Source organism: Rutilus rutilus, assembly GCF_951802725.1.
Source record: "Rutilus rutilus genome assembly, chromosome: 4".
NCBI classification, from domain to species: Eukaryota; Metazoa; Chordata; class Actinopteri; order Cypriniformes; family Leuciscidae; genus Rutilus; species Rutilus rutilus.
The window spans coordinates 675,313-695,312 of NC_140212.1; the positions used below are offsets into that span (position 1 = coordinate 675,313).

Consider the following 20,000-nt stretch of genomic DNA (forward strand, 5'->3'; position numbering starts at 1 on the left):
TGCTTTACACAGTGTGCTAATTCTTTCAGTGGTAGAGGTGTATAGTCCAGCGGTCAGAAAGTAAAAGTCCTGCCATATGTTTATTCCACCCATGAACTCATCCAGCTGATCTCACTAATTAGTTCTAATCCTGGCTGGAAAACTGTGCTAATTAGCAAATCCAGGTGACTGGAACAAATCACTGAGGAGGACTTTTACTTTCTGAACCTGGACTTTACACCTCTGTTCAGTGTGCTCAGTTTCTGCAGTATATAGTGTGTGTGTTTTTCATAGTGTGCTCAGTTTCTGCAGTATATAGTGTGTGTGTTTTTCATAGTGTGCTCAGTTTCTGCAGTATATAGTGTGTGTGTTTTTCATAGTGTGCTCAGTTTCTGCAGTATATAGTGTGTGTGTTTTTCATAGTGTGCTCAGTTTCTGCAGTATATAGTGTGTGTGTTTTTCATAGTGTGCTCAGTTTCTGCAGTATATAGTGTGTGTGTTTTTCATAGTGTGCTCAGTTTCTGCAGTATATAGTGTGTGGTCAGTTTCTGCAGTATATAGTGTGTGTGTTTTTCATAGTGTGCTCAGTTTCTGCAGTATATAGTGTGTGGTCAGTTTCTGCAGTATATAGTGTGTGTGTTTTTCATAGTGTGCTCAGTTTCTGCAGTATATAGTACGCATTCAGTGCTCATTTTTCAGAAAAACATCGGAATAATGGTTTAACACAGATTGGCCCATCAGGTTGAGTTTCACTGTCATGTAAGATCAGGAAGCTCCGCCTCCTGTGACTCATCTGTGCTCTGTGATTGGTTGATCAGAGCCGACGGGCGTTCGTGATCTGGTGGTTTATCCTCTCAGTCCCAGCGCCGTGATCCTCAGCTGGCAGCGCCCGTATAACGTGGCCTTCCGGAAGTACGTACTTCAGACCTTCTTCTTCAACTCGGCCACGCAAACGTCCCAGTGGACGACCTACTACGAGATCGCCGCCACCGCCTCCGTCATCGCCTCTGTGGTAAACACCAAAACACTTTTGATTTACATGATTTATTTAGAGATTGTATGAGTTTGTTCTGCATGCATCAAAATGTCTGAAAGCTAAACTCGAATTTCTTTCTTAAAGGTGCAGTGTGTAATATTTAGGAGGATCTGTTGACAGAAATGCAATATAATAAACATAACTATGTTTTCAGTGGTGTATAAAGACCTTACATAATGAAGCGTTATGTGTTTATTAGCTTAGAATGAGGCATTTCTCTCTACACACACCGCGGGTCCGCTTACATCGACATGTTTCTACGGTGGCCCTGAACGGACAAACGCGTTTCGTCACTATGATGTTCTTCGTGCACAGAAGCGAGCTAAAGTCAGTGAATAAAACACTGACACAATGATGAACAAGTGACAATAATATTCGCAATAACATCGTTTTACTGAATAATAAAGTAAACATCTTAATTGATCTTTGTAAAGAAACCTCATTGCTTAACTGGCTACTCTCTGCTGTCTCAGATGATGACATCACTTCCTGTCGCCACCATAACTTCTGTTGGGTGCAATTCACAACCTCACCACTAGATGTCACTAAAAATCACACACTGCACCTTTAAATATGAGCAAAATTCTAATTATATTTGAATTCTAAAAGCCGTACTTAATTTTAGAGATGAAAAGCACTGTATTGTCTCCTGTGTCCACAAGAGGGCGCAGTAAGCAAATATAAACCAAATCAAGCATCGCATCTTTTATTGAAATGAAATGACATTCACTTTTTAAAGTGCATTAACTTTTGAAACAATTTTTCTTAAATAAAATATAATTTCCTTAATGTGCACGCAAGGAAAATGAGGTTACAATAGTGCATACAACTGTTTGTGCATCAGTGACCTGAGAAAACACACTTCAACACACAGCGTGATGAACGTCATTCAGAAACACTCACTTCTTCTCACTACATCTACATATCGTTCATCAAAAACACCAGACGCTCTTGATCTGAGTGCTGAGCGCTTTCTGTTGACAGTGTTTCCAGCTGATGTAACACACACACACACACACACACTCAGCTCTGAACGATGTGCATGTTTGGTCAAGTGTGTCGTTTTGCCTCCAATGTTTGCTTTTGGTCAGCAGGAAGAACCTTTTTCCGACATTTTTAACAGAACTAATAGAAACATCATCATGTCTCACACCTGTCTTGACACACTAAAAATTCGAATGCACTGTTTTTGCATTCGGATGTGCAGTTGTTGTTTTTTTAATTCGACGAATATTCGAAATTCACATTTTTATTTAACAGCCCTAATGTACGCACAGTTTTAGTTTTATATGTGCAGGAATGAAAAAGGTCTTTAATTTAATTTGAAACCCTGCAGACATGATCGTTCTGCCTTTATTTAGGGTTTAGAGTCAATGATGACAGAAGTCTCGTTCCTGTAATCAGCCAGTTAACCAGTAGAGATGGGTAATTATGATGCATACTGAGTCACGGCTGAGATGTGAGAAATGATTGTAATCATATGTAATGACACGCCACAGCATCTCGCGTTCATAGCGAGACTGAGGATGAAAACACGGTTCCAGCGAGGTCAGAGTCTCTAATTAAATCAGCATGAGATCCTGCAAAGGTCAGACACTGGGATATCAGACTCACAGGAGACTCCAAATCATTCCAGCAACAACACCAGACACGGCCAAATCAATCACAAATCACAGCCAATCAGAAGAGAGTGTGGGCGGAGTCTCTGCAAGCACACTGCACTCGCAACCTAATCAATCCTTTTAATTTTAGTTAAAGTTTTAGTCATTTTGTTGTGTGTTTTTGTCTTTTGTTTTTCAGTATATCTATATAGTTTTCATTAAGTTTTAGTTTATTTAGTTTTCAACTTAAAGCAATGAAAATAATAAATGTTGTCCTGGCAACTAGCTGAAATAAATTAAGTTTACATTTATACATATATATATATATATAATATATATACTTTTTTTTTACAGCAAATGTGTTATTTTATTTCTATTAATTGCATGTTTTATGGGTTTAGCTTCAGTTTTAGGTACCAATAACAGCCCTGGAACCCTGGTAATAGAATACACTTATTTCGTTCTTGTGACTTTTCATTTAATTTCAGGATATGAGGTGAATTGTCCATTGTTACCAGTGGGTGGAGCTTGAAGTTTCAGCCCCACCTCTCTGGACATAGTGGGTGGAGCTTGAAGGTCCAGCCCCGCCTCTCTGTGCATAGTGGGTGGAGCTTGATGTCTAGGTCCTGCCACACCCTAACCTTACTCTATCCCTAAACCTTATTAGGTCAAGCTCCACCCATTAGATCCGGAGAGGAGGAGCTAGACGTCATTCGGCTCTGCAGTGAGCACCACTTGCTTTTATCAAGTGTCTTCATCTTTTTCTCATTTCATGAGTCGGTTCTCTCGTATCCCACAGAGAGTGACGGATCTGCTGCCGGCCTGGTATTACAACTTCCGTGTGACGATGGTGACGTGGGGCGACCCGCCTCTGAGCTGCTGCGACGGCTCCACCGTGAGCTTCGTTACAGGTGCGCTGCGTCATCTGTGTTTAGTGTGTAATGTTGCTGTCTGATCATGAAAATGCTCCAGTTCTTCTCTATATCAGAGTCAGTGTTTCTGAACTCCCTGAAATGCCTCCACTGTAGTCTTGAGTTTCTTCTGGGAACGAACACGTCACAATATTCCTCATTATAATAATTCATGCGCAGAATAAAGGGGCGGGGCCTGGTTGAGTTAGTTAGTAGTGTGTTAAACTAGCAGTTATGGTAAGGGGCGGGACATTTCCCAAACACGCTCGAAGCGCTCGACCAATCACAACACACTGCTTCAGCCGACCAATCAGAGCACAGTGTGTTTTTCAGAAGGAGGGGCTTCATAGAGACAGGAAGTAAACAGAGCGTTACTGACAGACTGGGAAGAGAGGAGCCGCAACAATGGAGAATATGAGGAGAATAATCAACATTCAAGCAGGAAAACCTGTTCTAGTAGAACAACATCAAGGCATAATAGGTCCTCTTTAAGAGCTGTTCTCTAAGGCTCTTTTGGGAGCACATATAGTTCTTGTGTGAATGATACGAGTGTCGAGACTCCATTAATAACCTCTTGTGTCTGTCCGCCAGCTCCCGAAGCTCCTCACATCTCCTCGGTGGAATATTCTCACGGGACGCTGTACGTGCGCTGGAACTACGGGGATCTGTTCACCGATCTGTCGCACTCACGCATGTTACACTGGCAGGTGAAGGCGGAGGGACGGAAGGGCTCCCGGAGACGCTACTCCATCGACGTGAGTCCTCATCACATTACAGCGGACATATCATGAAAATCTGACAATGATAAAGATCCAGCAAAGCCTGAAACTGTTCTGTGGTTGAGCACAGACGAGCACTGAACACTATTGACCAGAACATGTCACCGCTGTCTTATAAACACCTCAGGAACTGTGGACACCTGTGGAGAAGTTCAACATGATGATGAGATGATCAATGTAACTCCACAACAACTACACAAATGTCTCCACTAACATTCAGAAACTCTTCCTGAGTCTCTCCGTAAGGCTGCACTCGCTACTGGTGATTCTGGGATTCTGGATGAGTGAGATTGGCCTGTTTTGTTATTGCCGGAGTTTGCAAATGAGCTTTAGCTCCGCCTCCGTTCAGAAGAGGGCGGAGTCTTTACACATTCAGAAGAGGGCGGAGTCTTTACACGTTCAGAAGAGGGCGGAGTCTTTACACGTTCAGAAGAGGGCGGAGTCTTTACACGTTCAGAAGAGGGCGGAGTCTTTACACGTTCAGAAGAGGGCGGAGTCTTTACACGAGCTTCAGAAACTCCGGCAATAACAAAACAGGCCAATCTCACTCATCCAGAATCCCAGAATCACCAGTAGCGAGTGCAGCCTTACGGAGAGACTCAGGAAGAGCTTCTGAATGTTAAAAAAAAGTACTGCATATACAGTATACATGCATGTTGGTGCATTTATATATACAAATTAATTATACACCATACACACACACATATATTATGTAAACGCAAAACTTTACTGTATTTTGGATGCAATTAATCGTCACCAAGCTCTACTAATAATATTATAGTTCTCTGTAGAATTAGTATTCTATGCTGTTTTCTATGCAGATTTGAGTTATGACACTGTCTCTGGTCATTAAATGCTCATGATGATGTACTGTAGTCGTTTACCGCGGTCACACTTCTTCTGGGTGTTTTATTATCAGCTCTGGCTCATGAGATTCACCCTCGAGCGACGTCACTGTGCCGTTAGCCGGTAATGAATCCAATTACCAAACACACATATTTATCTAACGCACAGCCAACATTTAATTAGCGATGTCTAAATGTTTCCGCACTGAGATCTTCAGACGCCCACCAGCGGCACTCAGAGAGAGAGAAGATTCGTTTGTGTTCATTTACACGAGCCTTTCTATTGAATTCTGTTTTATTTAGTGCTGGGCAACGATTAATAAAAGTTTGTGTACTGTGTATAATCATTTTGTATAAATACACACACATGCATGTATATATTTATAGAAATATTTATATATATATATTTATATAGAATTTATATATATATATATATATATATAAATGTATATTTTACATACAAATAACAAATTTTTCTTTAATATATACATGCATATGTGTGTGTATTTATATATACAAAATAATTATACACAGTACACAAACACACATATATTATGTAAACACAAACTTTTATTTTGGATGCGATTAATCGTTGCCTATTTTATTTCATCTGATAATATGCAGGTAATGTTACGGCAGAGGGAGGATCTGAGTATTTCATGTGAGGTTTCCTTCCTCATCTACTTAAAGTTTAAAGAGATTGATTCGGTCAGCTGAGTGTTTCAAACAAACCAATGAACATTAAATTGGTTCTTTTGAATCTCACACCGTGTCCTCACTACACGCGACGCGATCCCTAACCAGCCGCGACTCGCGACGATTCCGTTTCAGAAACGCTTTCTGAATGCCTGGTTAAAACCAGACCATTCTCAGTAGTAACTGAGTTATGGTCTGGCAAAGCCTCATTAATAACTCATTTCCAAAGGGGCGTCACCAACGGACATCGCTCAAATGCCTCTGGGCGCAATTGGATAGACCTAAAACCAATCAGAGCGATCGTCATCGTGTAAAGCCCGCCTCAGCGTTTCTGATTGGTGCCGCGATTTCAACGGCTTGGAAATGGGCTTGAATGAGCTCTTTGCCAGACTACTTGCAGAGCAAATCTAAATTTGCCGGAAGTTGTCTGGGTTTTCCCAGGCTAGTCAAGATTACTCTCTGGTGCCGCGAGACTCCGCCCACACGCTGTTCTGATTGGCTGACTCCGCCCACACGCTGTTCTGATTGGCTGTGGGTTTTGATTGATTTTGATGCATCTCGCAGTCGCGTCGCTTCTAGTGTGGACAGACAAACACTGGAAACTTATCGCATCGCGTCTGGTTAGGACACGGTGTCAGGCTCACTGAGGAACGAACACTTGATTTGGTTGATTGTTTGTGTGTAAAAGGTATTGGTGTGTGTTTCAGGTGATTCGCAACATGATGAAGGCGTCTCTGACTCTTCCTCCTGGCGATATCTATAATCTGACGGTCACCGCCTGTACCGAGAGAAGCTGCAACACGTCTACGCCTCACATCATGAAGCTCGGTCAGTGACCCTGAACCCACACTGCAAACAATTGAGCTTCTTCCTCAGCATTTCTGTCATGGTTTCCAGCACAAATATCTATTATGCTATTTTAAAGGTTTCTAATGTTGTTTTTGGAGTCTGCTACAACAGGACAAATGTAAAAAAAACACTAATTTTCTAAAAGAGCATCAGCTCTTTTCTCTCAGGGCCCTATTTTAACATCTGTGGGATTCTAAGCTCATGGTCTAAAGCGCAGGGCACAAGTGTGTGTCCGAATCCACTTTTTTTAGTTTAACGACGGGTAAAATGGTCGGTGCTCCCGGCGCATGATCTAAAAGTGTCATCTCTATTCTCTTAATAATAATGGGTGTGTTTTGTCTCTATTCTCTTAATGAGTAATGTGTGTGTTTTGGGCATAATGGCCAATAAACCAATCAGAGTCTCGTCTCCCATTCCCTTTAAAATCCAGTTGCGCTCGCGCCACAGCGGATTCGCTATTTACATGGAGGAATTAACAAGCGGAAAGACTGAACGCTTCTCTAGCGAGGAAACGGATCTGCTCGTGCGCAAGGTGTAGCTGTGTGTGTGTGTGTGTGTGAGAGGTTAAAGCGCACGAGCAGACCATCTACAGCAGCGGTCCCCAACCTTTTTAGCGCCACGGACCGCTTTAATAACAGACAATATTTTCACGGACCGGCCTGTAAGGTGTGGCGGATAAATACAACAAAATAAAATGATACGACCGGCATAAAAACTAGGGTATTTTTTAAATATAATAATAAACGTGAATCCAATATGTAGGCATACTTGCAACTTTATTAGCAGCGTCCTCGTAACATCGTGCCTAAAGACAACTGAGAAAGCCCGAACACAAACAAAATGCCCCCAAAAGAAAAAAATCTCCATGTTGATGCGTTCATGTCACATGTGAGGGTGGCGCTGCCAATAAAGCACCTAAAAGCTGTCACAACGAACCGGCAAAATGAATGATTATGAATATGTCAAATATAGCAGGAGACATTTCAATTGTTTACTAATAAACAAGTGTTTTCTGTGTCAGTGTCGGCTGCAAAGATGAAGTTGACGATGTTGACTCGCGATCTTCACAGTGAACGCGCCAGAGAGAAATGCACATTTCATACGGATGACACAAGCAGAGAGTCTGTTTTCTTTCGTTTTGAATTGTTCTGTTTAAAAGTCGACATTTCCAGCTTTCTATAGAGATATGTCTCAGGTCTGTGAGGCGAGTAGGCTACCTTACGCTGAGTTTCGGTTCATTTGTCGTTTTACATTGTAATCCTTTTATTTTTAATATTTGGCATGTTTGTGTTCTGCGCGTCCCTGTGTGTGTAATAAGCAGAGACAGAGTGTGTGTGTGTGTGTGTGTGTGTGTGTGTGTGTGTGTGTGTGTGTGTGTGTAATAAGCAGAGTGTGTGTAATAGGCAGAGTGTAGTGTGTTGTGGACCCGCCTATAGGCTCATATTACGAACACGCTCTTTACATAACAAAAACAATATTGCGCCATTGACTTTAGAGCAGCTTCAGTTGGTCAACGGCTCAGTGTATTTCAGTTCCTCTAAACAGCAGTGTGCCTGAACACACACTCGTCCTCAGACCAGCAGCCCATGGGACACAGAGGAGCGCTAATGCATTCGCTATTTAAACAACGTAGCGCAGGTGAAAATGAAAACTGCAGTGTTTGAGGGCGGAGCTAAGATACACTGTTCAGCCAGTCAGGACCAGAGGTGGGGATTATGCAAATTAGTTACACGTGAGACTGGAATTACTGTCGACTCGTTTCAGGAATTACTGTCTTTCTTTTAGGAGACAATGACTATTTATTTGCACTTTGATTTTTTAAACTTTGCAGAGCTTTTATCTTCACAAACAGCTCTATTGCACTCGGCATGAACGGGAATATCTGAATATATCTGCCATAATAGGGCAGTTTAAGTTTATTTTTATGACTCTATTGGCAGATATTTGTTCTTGTTTTAAGCTCAAACTCACTTCATTTTGATGCATTTTTCACGTCTTAATATCTTCAGTCATTTTGCTTCTCCAGTAACTGCTTAGATATTTGACTGAGAAGAAACATTAGTTTGCATTGCTGAGAGTGTGTTTTCTGCTTCTAATAATAACTTATTTGACTGTGACTTCCTGTGCAAAACAGGCCAGAATTGATGTGGCTGTTTGTTTCGTCTTCCCTTTTTGCCTCATTTTTTTAAACTGTGTCCTTAGAGGAACTAGTAAGTTAGACATTGGGCTCTTTTACGAACAGAACCGGCTCCTCCGAGGTCTCTGTACGCGGTGAACGCCAGCGACACGACGATCACGCTGATCTGGACCGAGGAGGGCGTCGTGGACTTCTACCAGATCGCATGCAGAGCGCTGGGAAACGCCAGAGAACGCACAGTAAGATCTTCACATCTCATACACACTTTAAACTAGGGTCACGATTCGACACACATCACGATATTGAGCTCACGATACCATATTATCACGATACTCTAAGATGTGCTAAAAGGTTAACAGAAAACGTCCTGTTGATTAAAATGCTAAATTTGATATTACATTGTGTGTGTAAATGAATAGTCTTGGACTTGGTGCTGGAAACCCAATGAACAATAGAGACACCAGAATAACAATATTCATGATTCTGAAGATGAAAATACTGAATTATTGTAGATGAATATGTTTCACTGACTAGATATATTAAAAATAATGTATAGGCCACTTTTTACTGGTAACATCAGACATTTGGCAATATCAGGACCCACAAATATGCATTATTATACATTATATTCAACATTATATATAGTAGTTTAATATAGTACTGACACTAAAACTCTAAAAAAAACGTGCATTTTTTCACACACATGCTTTTTTTTATATTGCGATAGATAGCGGAACAATATATTGTTACACCCCTGCTTTATGCAGCATAATTAATTCTTTCAGTAACACTTTAGCATAAGGTTTCATTTCATTTTCATTTTTATTTTCTAGAAATGCACATAAAACAGACACAGATGCACTTAAACCCCTTCATGAGTTCCTCACATAGCGTTTAACAGACAGTTCCTGACTTTTATATGAGCCTGATTTCATCGCTGGGGAAAAACATACAGCAGATTAGCCTGTGAACGCTTTATATAAATACAATACAGGTCTAAATCCATGTGATCACTTATATCAGTGTTATATATGTGTGTGTGTGTGTGTGTGTGTGTGTGTGTGTGTGCGTGCTGCAGAAGCTCCGCGAGCCGCTGGTCACCGGCGCTCATGTCGTGACGGTCTCGGGTCTTCAAGCGTCCACCGTGTACAACTGCACCGTGATCAGCATCAGCTTCAACAGCGCCAGTGAACCGGCACACGTCACCGTCAGCACGTCAGGTGAAGAAGAGCTCACCATCATCATCCTCACTGCACCCTTACGCAACAAACATACATGGGAATATACTGCGATTATATTACATAATACATTTCCACATATGTGACCCTGGATCACGTCACCAGTCTCGAGTCGCACGGGTATATCTGTGGCAATAGCCAACAATACATTGTTCGGGTCAAAATTATAGATTTTTCTTTTATGCCAAAAATCATGAGGATATTCAGTAAAGATCATGTTCCATGAAGATATTTTGTAAATATATAAAACATGTATTTCTGTGAGTGAATGCAGGAATATCGCCAACATAAATGAACAGCTTTAAAGGAGATTTTCTCAATGTTTCGATTTTTTGCCTCAGATTCCAGATGTTCAATAGTCGTATCTCGACAGATATTGTCCTATCCTGACACACCACACATCACTACATTAAGCTTATTTATTCAGCTTTCAGATGATGTATTAATCTCTATGTAAAAAAATGTACCCTTGTGTCTGGTTTTGTGGTCCAGGGTCACATACGGGAAACTAGTGCTAATATTTATCAATATACTGCAATATATGCATTGCCCATGTATGGCTATATATTAATACATATAAAATATTTATAAATGAAGACAAAAAGCATTACATGTAATATTCACAAAGTTTTATCCTTTACTGTGTACATATATTGCACTTGCATGTTCCCATATAAATGTGAATGTATGTTCATACACACACTTTCACTGAGTGAGTTACAACAGATTTCTAGTTCCCAGCATGCTTTGCTGTTAAAGGAGAGCAAATGTTAAAATTAAGTGTTTTTTTTGCTCAATATTAATATAGAGGGGAGATCTGTTAGTGTTTAATGTTCTATTATTTTGGAATTGAATAGGTTTTCTGGTGTGTGTGTGTGTGTGTGTGTGTGTGTGTGTGTGTGTGTGTGTGTGTGTGTGTGTGTGTGTGTATGTTTGAGGTCATTGTGCTGAAGAGCCTGCGGTTCGGTTGACGATTGGCCGAATATAATTAAGACTGTAATTATTATATTTAATAGTAATGTCTGTGCACTCTTCAGCTCAGTCATAGTCTCTTCGCTAAATACTTTAGTACATGCAGCTGTACTTTTGCTTTTGGTAACTAGCTTGAAAATATGGAACATTTATAATTACATTATATATTTCTCTATCTATATATGTGTGTGTGTGTGTGTTTATAATGCATGAGTAAATATATCTGCAATATATATTACACATGCAGTACCATATCTGATCTATTATGAAGTGTATTACTGAATATAAAATTACATGCATTATGATATATTAGTAAATATATTTTTTAATATATGAAAAGCGGCAATTCCTTTTATTATTCAATATATTGTAATATATTAACTAACACAATATATTATTCTGTATATTTTCAAATGTACTGTTATATCATGTAATATATTGGGAAATATATTTTCTTTTCGTGAGGGCAGGCAGAACCAGTGTGTTCATGGCAGGGGTGTGTGTGTGTGTGTGTGTCTGCAGTGCGCGAGATGAACCCGAGTGTGGCAGCCATCTCTGCGCTGGCGGTCCTCAGTGTTCTCCTCATCAGTCTCCTGGTGCTCTTCCTGCTGGTGTTACGCAAGAAACACATGGAGCTGAGCCGGTGAGAAACTCCAGCATAACCATCATAACCACTGACTCGCATCAGCACGATCACTTCTGCCGTCTGCGGTTCATCAGCTGATGCCTTTACCAGGAAGTGTCATGAAGAATCATTATTAGCTACAGTTACATGCAGATAAATAATCTGATAATAATCTAATTCATCTTTAGTTAATTCATTTAATATAGTCTATATATGAAGAGTTCAGATGCAAAAGCCTCTCAGTGCCATCTGTGTTCTTCTAGAATGAGCATTTTTATCAAGCTTGTATGTTTATGTTCACTTATTTCACTTTAATGGAAATGAAAATTACCTAATAATTGTCATGAAAGTGAAATTACTGAACCTAAATATACGAGCTTGATAAAAATGATCATTTTAGAAGAAAATTTCAGATGGCACTTACAGGCTTTTGCATCTGAACTCTTCATATATATATATATATATATATATATAAAGTTGGATATATAACTATATATATAAACTAGATAATATATTTATAAAGTTTGATATATAACTATATAAACTATATTATAAATATATTAAGTTGGATATATAACAAAATATAAACTATTTACTAGTTTATAATTACTAAATATACTAGTTATATATACTAAAACTATATATATATTTATACATATATATTTATACATGTATATAAAGTTGGATATATAATCATAAACTCATCAATATTCAGCATGTGTCTGACGTGTGTGTTTGATTTCAGGGATTGCGGCGCTGAAACCTTCGTCAACTTCGCCTCGTTCGAGCGGGACGGGAAGATGCCGTATAACTGGTATGAGCTCGTGCGTTTCTCTCTGTCAGTCACACACTGTCACACAGTCGATTATCAGTGGCACTCGCACAGACAGACAGACAGGAAGTGACATCATCACTCTCGGTGAAACTCTCACACACACACACATGATTAATATAAGAGCTTAAAGAGGGTCAGTAAAGGCAGATTTTGGGCTGTTAATAGAGTCAAACGTTTTTTCTGTCACTATTTCCTGCTGAGATGTTTAGCCCTTCAGAGGATCTTCCTCAGACTCGTGAAGCCACGGCAACACCACGGTTTCAGATTTTAATTAGCAGAATAAAAACTGACCTTGCATGAGCTGTTTTTTAGAAAAGCACAATGAATTTACACAAAACTGGTGCTGGGCAACGATTAATCGCATTGGCTAACGTGTCAGTAAACTCCCACTGTCATGATTGGCTAACGTGTCAGTAAACGCCCACTGTCATGATTGGCTAACGTGTCAGTAAACTCCCACTGTCATGATTGGCTAACGTGTCAGTAAACTCCCACTGTCATGATTGGCTAACGTGTCAGTAAACTCCCACTGTCATGATTGGCTAACGTGTCAGTAAACTCCCACTGTCATGATTGGCTAACGTGTCAGTAAACGCCCACTGTCATGATTGGCTAACGTGTCAGTAAACGCCCACTGTCATGATTGGCTAACATGTCAGTAAACGCCCACTGTTATGATTGGCTAACGTGTCAGTAAACGGCCACTGTTATGATTGGCTAACGTGTCAGTAAACGCCCACTGTCATGATTGGCTAACGTGTCAGTAAACGGCCACTGTTATGATTGGCTAACGTGTCAGTAAACGCCCACTGTTATGATTGGCTAACGTGTCAGTAAACAGCCACTGTTATGATTGGCTAACGTGTCAGTAAACGCCCATTGTTATGATTGACTAACGTGTCAGTAAACGCCCACTGTTATGATTGGCTGAAGTGTGAGTAAACGGCCACTGTCATGATTGGCTAAAGTGTGAGTAAACGGCCACTGTCATGATTGGCTAACGTGTGAGTAAACGGCCACTGTCATGATTGGCTAACGTGTCAGTAAACGCCCACTGTTATGATTGGCTAACGTGTCAGTAAACGGCCACTGTCATGATTGGCTAAAGTGTGAGTAAACGGCCACTGTCATGATTGGCTAACGTGTCAGTAAACGCCCACTGTTATGATTGGCTAACGTGTCAGTAAACGGCCACTGTCATGATTGGCTAAAGTGTGAGTAAACGCCCACTGTTATGATTGGCTAACGTGTCAGTAAACGGCCACTGTCATGATTGGCTAAAGTGTGAGTAAACGCCCACTGTTATGATTGGCTAACGGGTCAGTAAACGGCCACTGTCATGATTGGCTAAAGTGTGAGTAAACGCCCACTGTTATGATTGGCTAACGTGTCAGTAAACGCCCACTGTCATGATTGGCTAAAGTGTGAGTAAACGCCCACTGTTATGATTGACTAACCTGTCAGTAAACGCCCACTGTCATGATTGGCTAAAGTGTGAGTAAACGGCCACTGTCATGATTGGCTAACGTGTCAGTAAACGCCCACTGTCATGATTGGCTAAAGTGTGAGTAAACGCCCACTGTTATGATTGACTAACCTGTCAGTAAACGGCCACTGTCATGATTGGCTAAAGTGTGAGTAAACGCCCACTGTTATGATTGGCTAACGTGTCAGTAAACGGCCACTGTCATGATTGGCTAAAGTGTGAGTAAACGCCCACTGTTATGATTGACTAACCTGTCAGTAAACAGCCACTGTCATGATTGGCTAAAGTGTGAGTAAACGCCCACTGTTATGATTGGCTAACGTGTGAGTAAACGGCCACTGTCATGATTGGCTAAAGTGTGAGTAAACGCCCACTGTCATGATTGGCTAACGTGTCAGTAAACGGCCACTGTCATGATGGGCTAACGTGTGAGTAAACGCCCACTGTCATGATTGGCTAAAGTGTCAGTAAACGCCCACTGTTATGATTGGCTAACGTGTCAGTAAACGGCCACTGTCATGATTGGCTAAAGTGTCAGTAAACGCCCACTGTCATGATTGGCTAAAGTGTGAGTAAACGCCCACTGTCATGATTGGCTAACGTGTCAGTAAACGGCCACTGTCATGATGGGCTAACGTGTGAGTAAACGCCCACTGTCATGATTGGCTAAAGTGTCAGTAAACGCCCACTGTTATGATTGGCTAACGTGTCAGTAAACAGCCACTGTCATGATTGGCTAAAGTGTGAGTAAACGCCCACTGTTATGATTGGCTAAAGTGTCAGTAAACGCCCACTGTTATGATTGGCTAACGTGTCAGTAAACGCCCACTGTTATGATTGGCTAAAGTGTCAGTAAACGCCCACTGTTATGATTGGCTAAAGTGTGAGTAAACGCCCACTGTTATGATGATTGACTAACGTGTCAGTAAACGCCCACTGTTATGATTGGCTAAAGTGTGAGTAAACGCCCACTGTTATGATTGACTAACGTGTCAGTAAACGCCCACTGTTATGATTGGCTAAAGTGTGAGTAAACGGCCACTGTCATGATTGGCTAAAGTGTCAGTAAACGGCCACTGTCATGATTGGCTAACGTGTGAGTAAACGGCCACTGTCATGATTGGCTAACGTGTCAGTAAACGCCCACTGTTATGATTGGCTAATGTGTGAGTAAACGCCCACTGTTATGATTGGCTAACGTGTGAGTAAACGCCCACTGTCATGATTGGCTAACGTGTCAGTAAACGCCCACTGTCATGATTGGCTAACGTGTGAGTAAACGCCCACTGTCATGATTGGCTAACGTGTCAGTAAACGCCCACTGTTATGATTGGCTAACGTGTGAGTAAACGCCCACTGTCATGATTGGCTAACGTGTCAGTAAATGCCCACTGTCATGATTGGCTAACGTGTCAGTAAACGCCCACTGTCATGATTGGCTAACGTGTGAGTAAACGCCCACTGTCATGATTGGCTAACGTGTCAGTAAACGCCCACTGTTATGATTGGCTAACGTGTCAGTAAACGCCCACTGTCATGATTGGCTAACGTGTCAGTAAACGCCCACTGTTATGATTGGCTAACGTGTGAGTAAACGCCCACTGTTATGATTGGCTAACGTGTGAGTAAACACCCACTGTCATGATTGGCTAACGTGTCAGTAAACGCCCACTGTCATGATTGGCTAACGTGTCAGTAAACGCCCACTGTCATGATTGGCTAACGTGTGAGTAAACGCCCACTGTCATGATTGGCTAACGTGTCAGTAAACGCCCACTGTCATGATTGGCTAACGTGTCAGTAAACGCCCACTGTCATGATTGGCTAACGTGTCACTAAACGCCCACTGTCATGATTGGCTAACGTGTCAGTAAACGCCCACTGTCATGATTGGCTAACGTGTCAGTAAACGCCCACTGTCATGATTGGCTAACGTGTCAGTAAACGCCCACTGTCATGATTGGCTAACATGTCAGTAAACGCCCACTGTTATGATTGGCTAACGTGTGAGTAAACGGCCACTGTCATGATTGGCTAACGTGTCAGTAAACGCCCACTGTCATGATTGGCTAACGTGTCAGTAAACGCCCACTGTCATGATTGGCTAACGTGTGAGTAAACGCCCACTGTTATGATTGGCTAACGTGTGAGTAAACGCCCACTGTTATGATTGGCTAACGTGTCAGTAAACGCCCACTGTTATGATTGGCTAACGTGTCAGTAAACGCCCACTGTTATGATTGGCTAACGTGTCAGTAAACGCCCACTGTTATGATTGGCTAACGTGTGAGTAAACGCCCACTGTTATCATTTGGCTAACGTGTGAGTAAACGCCCACTGTCATGATTGGCTAACGTGTGAGTAAACGCCCACTGTCATGATTGGCTAACGTGTCAGTAAACGCCCACTGTTATGATTGGCTAACGTGTGAATAAACGCCCACTGTCATGATTGGCTAACGTGTGAGTAAACGCCCACTGTCATGATTGGCTAACGTGTCAGTAAACGCCCACTGTTATGATTGGCTAACGTCACTGCACTGTATCAACGCCCACTCATTATTATACATGAGTAAGTGTGTAAACATCACTTGTTTCTGATGCTGGGATCTAGGGCTAAACGATATTGAAGAAAAATGCAATTTGCGATACGATAATGCTTAAAGTGTGTAAAATAAAAGAATTATCTTTAAAATATATTTAAAATTATATAACCTACATACGTGTTTCACATTCTTTTTGTAACAAGAAAACATCCCTACAGCTTCTGCCAGTGAACATCAGTGTAAACCTCGGGGCTCAGGGGTCAGGGGTCAGGTTATCCTACATTAGGGTTATTAACAACAGAAACTGAATAATCAAATGTAAAAATAAAACACTGTTTAGTTTTCACTGTATGAATTAAATATATCCTGATTCTTATTAAAGCTACAACAGTTATTCAGCCGAGAGCAGCGAGTGATTCTCTCTCGTCTTTCGTTCATGACCCCAGTTATTGCAAGCCGTTGTGATATGCATATCGCGATATATACATTAGCGATATTTCTATAATTTCTATATCTGTAGTCTGTACAGAGACTCAAACCAGCTGTTTAAACTGGACGAACGTTCTTTCTCTCTTCCTTTTGTCCTGTTGTCGACAGATGTAAGAAACTGAACACACATCTGTATACTGTATCAGTGTATCAGCGTCAGGCATTATAATCTGAACACACATCTGTATACTGTATCAGTGTATCAGCGTCAGGCATTATAATCTGAACACACATCTGTATACTGTATCAGTGTATCAGCGTCAGGCATTATAATGGCTTTTGTTTGCTTCTGACGCAACAAAGGCAAATGACAGTCGTTAAGCGACTGAACGACTAGTGGGCGGGGCCTATTGCACAAAGTGGGCGGGGCCTAAGCTGCAATGATGTATTACTATTGGCCGATGTCTTGCTCTGGAGGTGGGCATATGCAAATGTGTTCGACCATGTGACGTAACAGATCCCACAATATCCATACCAGCCGTTTTTGGAGCTTGATTAAATAAATACTTATAATGAGGCTTTTAATATGAATGAAATTATGTTTATAATGAGGACGTTTTAAGCTCTGACACTTGCAGGATGTTTTAATGGTACAAAGACCTCGAATATGTCAAAAGATCACGACAAATCTGATTTCTCATGTCGCGACCCCTTTAATATCAGTCATTTTGCTTCTTCTCCAGTAAATGTGTCTTGATTTGAGAATGTTCAGATATTTGTGCTGGAGAACGAGACAGAACATCATATTTAATATGGTGCGTCGCATCAGTTATGATTGAGTTGCCCGCGTGTGTGTGTTTTCTGTTGTGCGTCTGTTAATATCCAGCTGAGACGATCAGATGATTTCTGTCAAGTCAGTCACACACACACACACACACACACACACACACACACACACACGCGCGCCGATGACACTGACTGCATGAAGCGTTCATTAACCTGTCGAACACTAATGAAATATGCTCAATCATCTGTGTGTGTGTCACTATACTAATGGAGCATCATGTTTTGTCCCCAACTTTTTGCCCTTGGTCTTTTTTTATGTCTTTTGCTTTTCTGTTTTGTTGAAACGGCTTCAGGCGCAGGAGTCTCTTTGCGTTCCTCACGCTTCTGCCATCCTGCCTTTGGACTGACTATCTTTTGGCCTTTTATATTAATCCGTGGTAAGTATCGGCACGGCCGACGCTGAGCTCTGGAGACTCAAACACACACACACACACACACACTGTAGACTGACTGTAGATACAGACTGAGCTCCTGATTCTGTGTCTGACTCCAGCATGACACTAACGCTCTGCATGACGTCTCTCTCTCACACACACACACACACACACACACACACACACACACACACACACACAGCTGTAGCCCGCCAGTTTCACGTCCTGCATGTTTGCTCTAGTTCCTCTGTTCTGTGTTGGACTGAATGCAGATTTTCTCCTTTTCTATTCCTTTGATTTCCTAGAGGAATGTTCCAGGTTTGATACGAGCTGAGCTCTGGTGACAGCTGTCAATCACCACAGGAAATAATAACAGTAATGCACTTATGATGGAAGTCTACGGGGAAAGATTTACAGTTATAAGAGATATAATGGAGAAATGCTATTATTTATAAAATTATATATGCATATTTTAATACGATTGTTTAAAAATATAAACAAAAAAGTAAAATGATGTCCATAAATGATTCAAAACACTGTATAAGCACAATTAAACATGAGTTAAAATCATAATATGGAAGGGCTATAGAAAAAAACTAATAATTTTGACCTTTTATATTTAATATATTACATTTGAATAAAATTTTTAAGTAAAAAAAAAAAGTACAATAAAATATATTTGATCAAATAAAATGTAGGTAAATTATAAAATGCAAAAAAAAGAAGGTTTTGAAACTATATATGTGTGTGTGTATATGTATATATATATATATATATATATAAATTCTAAAATACTCACTGTTTTGAAAATAGATATATAAATAAATTATATATATATATATATATATATATATATATATATTACATAATTTGAATTAAATTATAAAAGTTAAAAAAAATATGTAAAAGAAAATCTATCAAATATGTATATAAATTAGAAAATAGAAAATAGTTTTTAAACAATATATAAATAATATTATATTATAAAAATGTAAAACAAATACACACTGTAAACAAATTAAATAAAATGTATATAAATGTATATCTATTTAATATACATTTATATAAATTATTTTGAAAAATGAATACTGTTTAAAAAAAATTAAAAAGTGTCATTAAACATTATAATATGTGATCAGATCTCTTACTAAGCATGTCTATCTAAAGTCCTCTCAGAGTTTTCTGTGAATGAGTGTGTGTGGTTCAGGACGCCAGCGCTGAAGCTCGAGAACCTGGAAATGCATGTTTAGTTTGTAGGATTCAGATCTTCAGGAGTTTGATCTGTTGTGTGTGTGTGTGTGTGTGTGTTGATATCAGTTCACTGACGCTTCTGTGTGTGTTTGACCTGCAGGAGCAAAACTGCACTGAAGAAGAGGAAACTAACCAGGTAATACTGGAGTAAAACCATCCTGTGTGTGTGTGTGTGTGTGTTGTGCTTTATTTAGTGTAGACTCGTATTAAAGAGCCTCGTTCTGACCGTATGTCAGGGTTCGTACAGAAACTGTAAAATCAAATCCCAGGACTTTCAAGGACTACAATCAGAGATCTCATTTATCAAACAATATCTTTTCGTTATTATCTTTTAAATTCTAAAAAAGGTAAATAAAAATAAATAAATAAAACAAAATGGTAGAAATAAAGTGCAGCACAAGCAATGACTGCGGAAACTTTAACCACTGAACGGATACGATGATAAAGATATCGTTTTCTTAATTCAGACTTATTTTTTCTCTCATGAATATATGATTGACTTGAAGAATAAATGATGTATCATACACTCTGATCTTTATGAGCAATATATCACACTCATAACCGTG

At 40.2% G+C, this 20,000-nt stretch overlaps 1 protein-coding gene across 4 annotated transcripts in view; it reads left to right on the plus strand.

The window, feature by feature from the left end:
* The window catches only part of ptpro (protein tyrosine phosphatase receptor type O), a 58,634-nt gene that overhangs the window by 27,227 nt on the left and 11,407 nt on the right, over positions 1 to 20,000 (plus strand). Inside the window, exons 9-18 of one of the 4 annotated variants that reach the window (XM_084407885.1) lie at positions 798 to 991; positions 3,416 to 3,527; positions 4,119 to 4,282; positions 6,555 to 6,675; positions 8,939 to 9,072; positions 9,912 to 10,053; positions 11,566 to 11,686; positions 12,414 to 12,482; positions 18,103 to 18,186; positions 19,535 to 19,570. In XM_084407885.1, the coding sequence (XP_084264011.1) occupies positions 798 to 991; positions 3,416 to 3,527; positions 4,119 to 4,282; positions 6,555 to 6,675; positions 8,939 to 9,072; positions 9,912 to 10,053; positions 11,566 to 11,686; positions 12,414 to 12,482; positions 18,103 to 18,186; positions 19,535 to 19,570 (1,177 nt within the window). Of the gene's footprint in view, positions 1 to 797; positions 992 to 3,415; positions 3,528 to 4,118; positions 4,283 to 6,554; positions 6,676 to 8,241; positions 8,335 to 8,896; positions 9,073 to 9,911; positions 10,054 to 11,565; positions 11,687 to 12,413; positions 12,483 to 18,102; positions 18,187 to 19,534; positions 19,571 to 20,000 lie in introns of those variants that run through there. The other 3 variants (XM_084407886.1, XM_084407887.1, XM_084407888.1) reach the window with 3 other exon arrangements.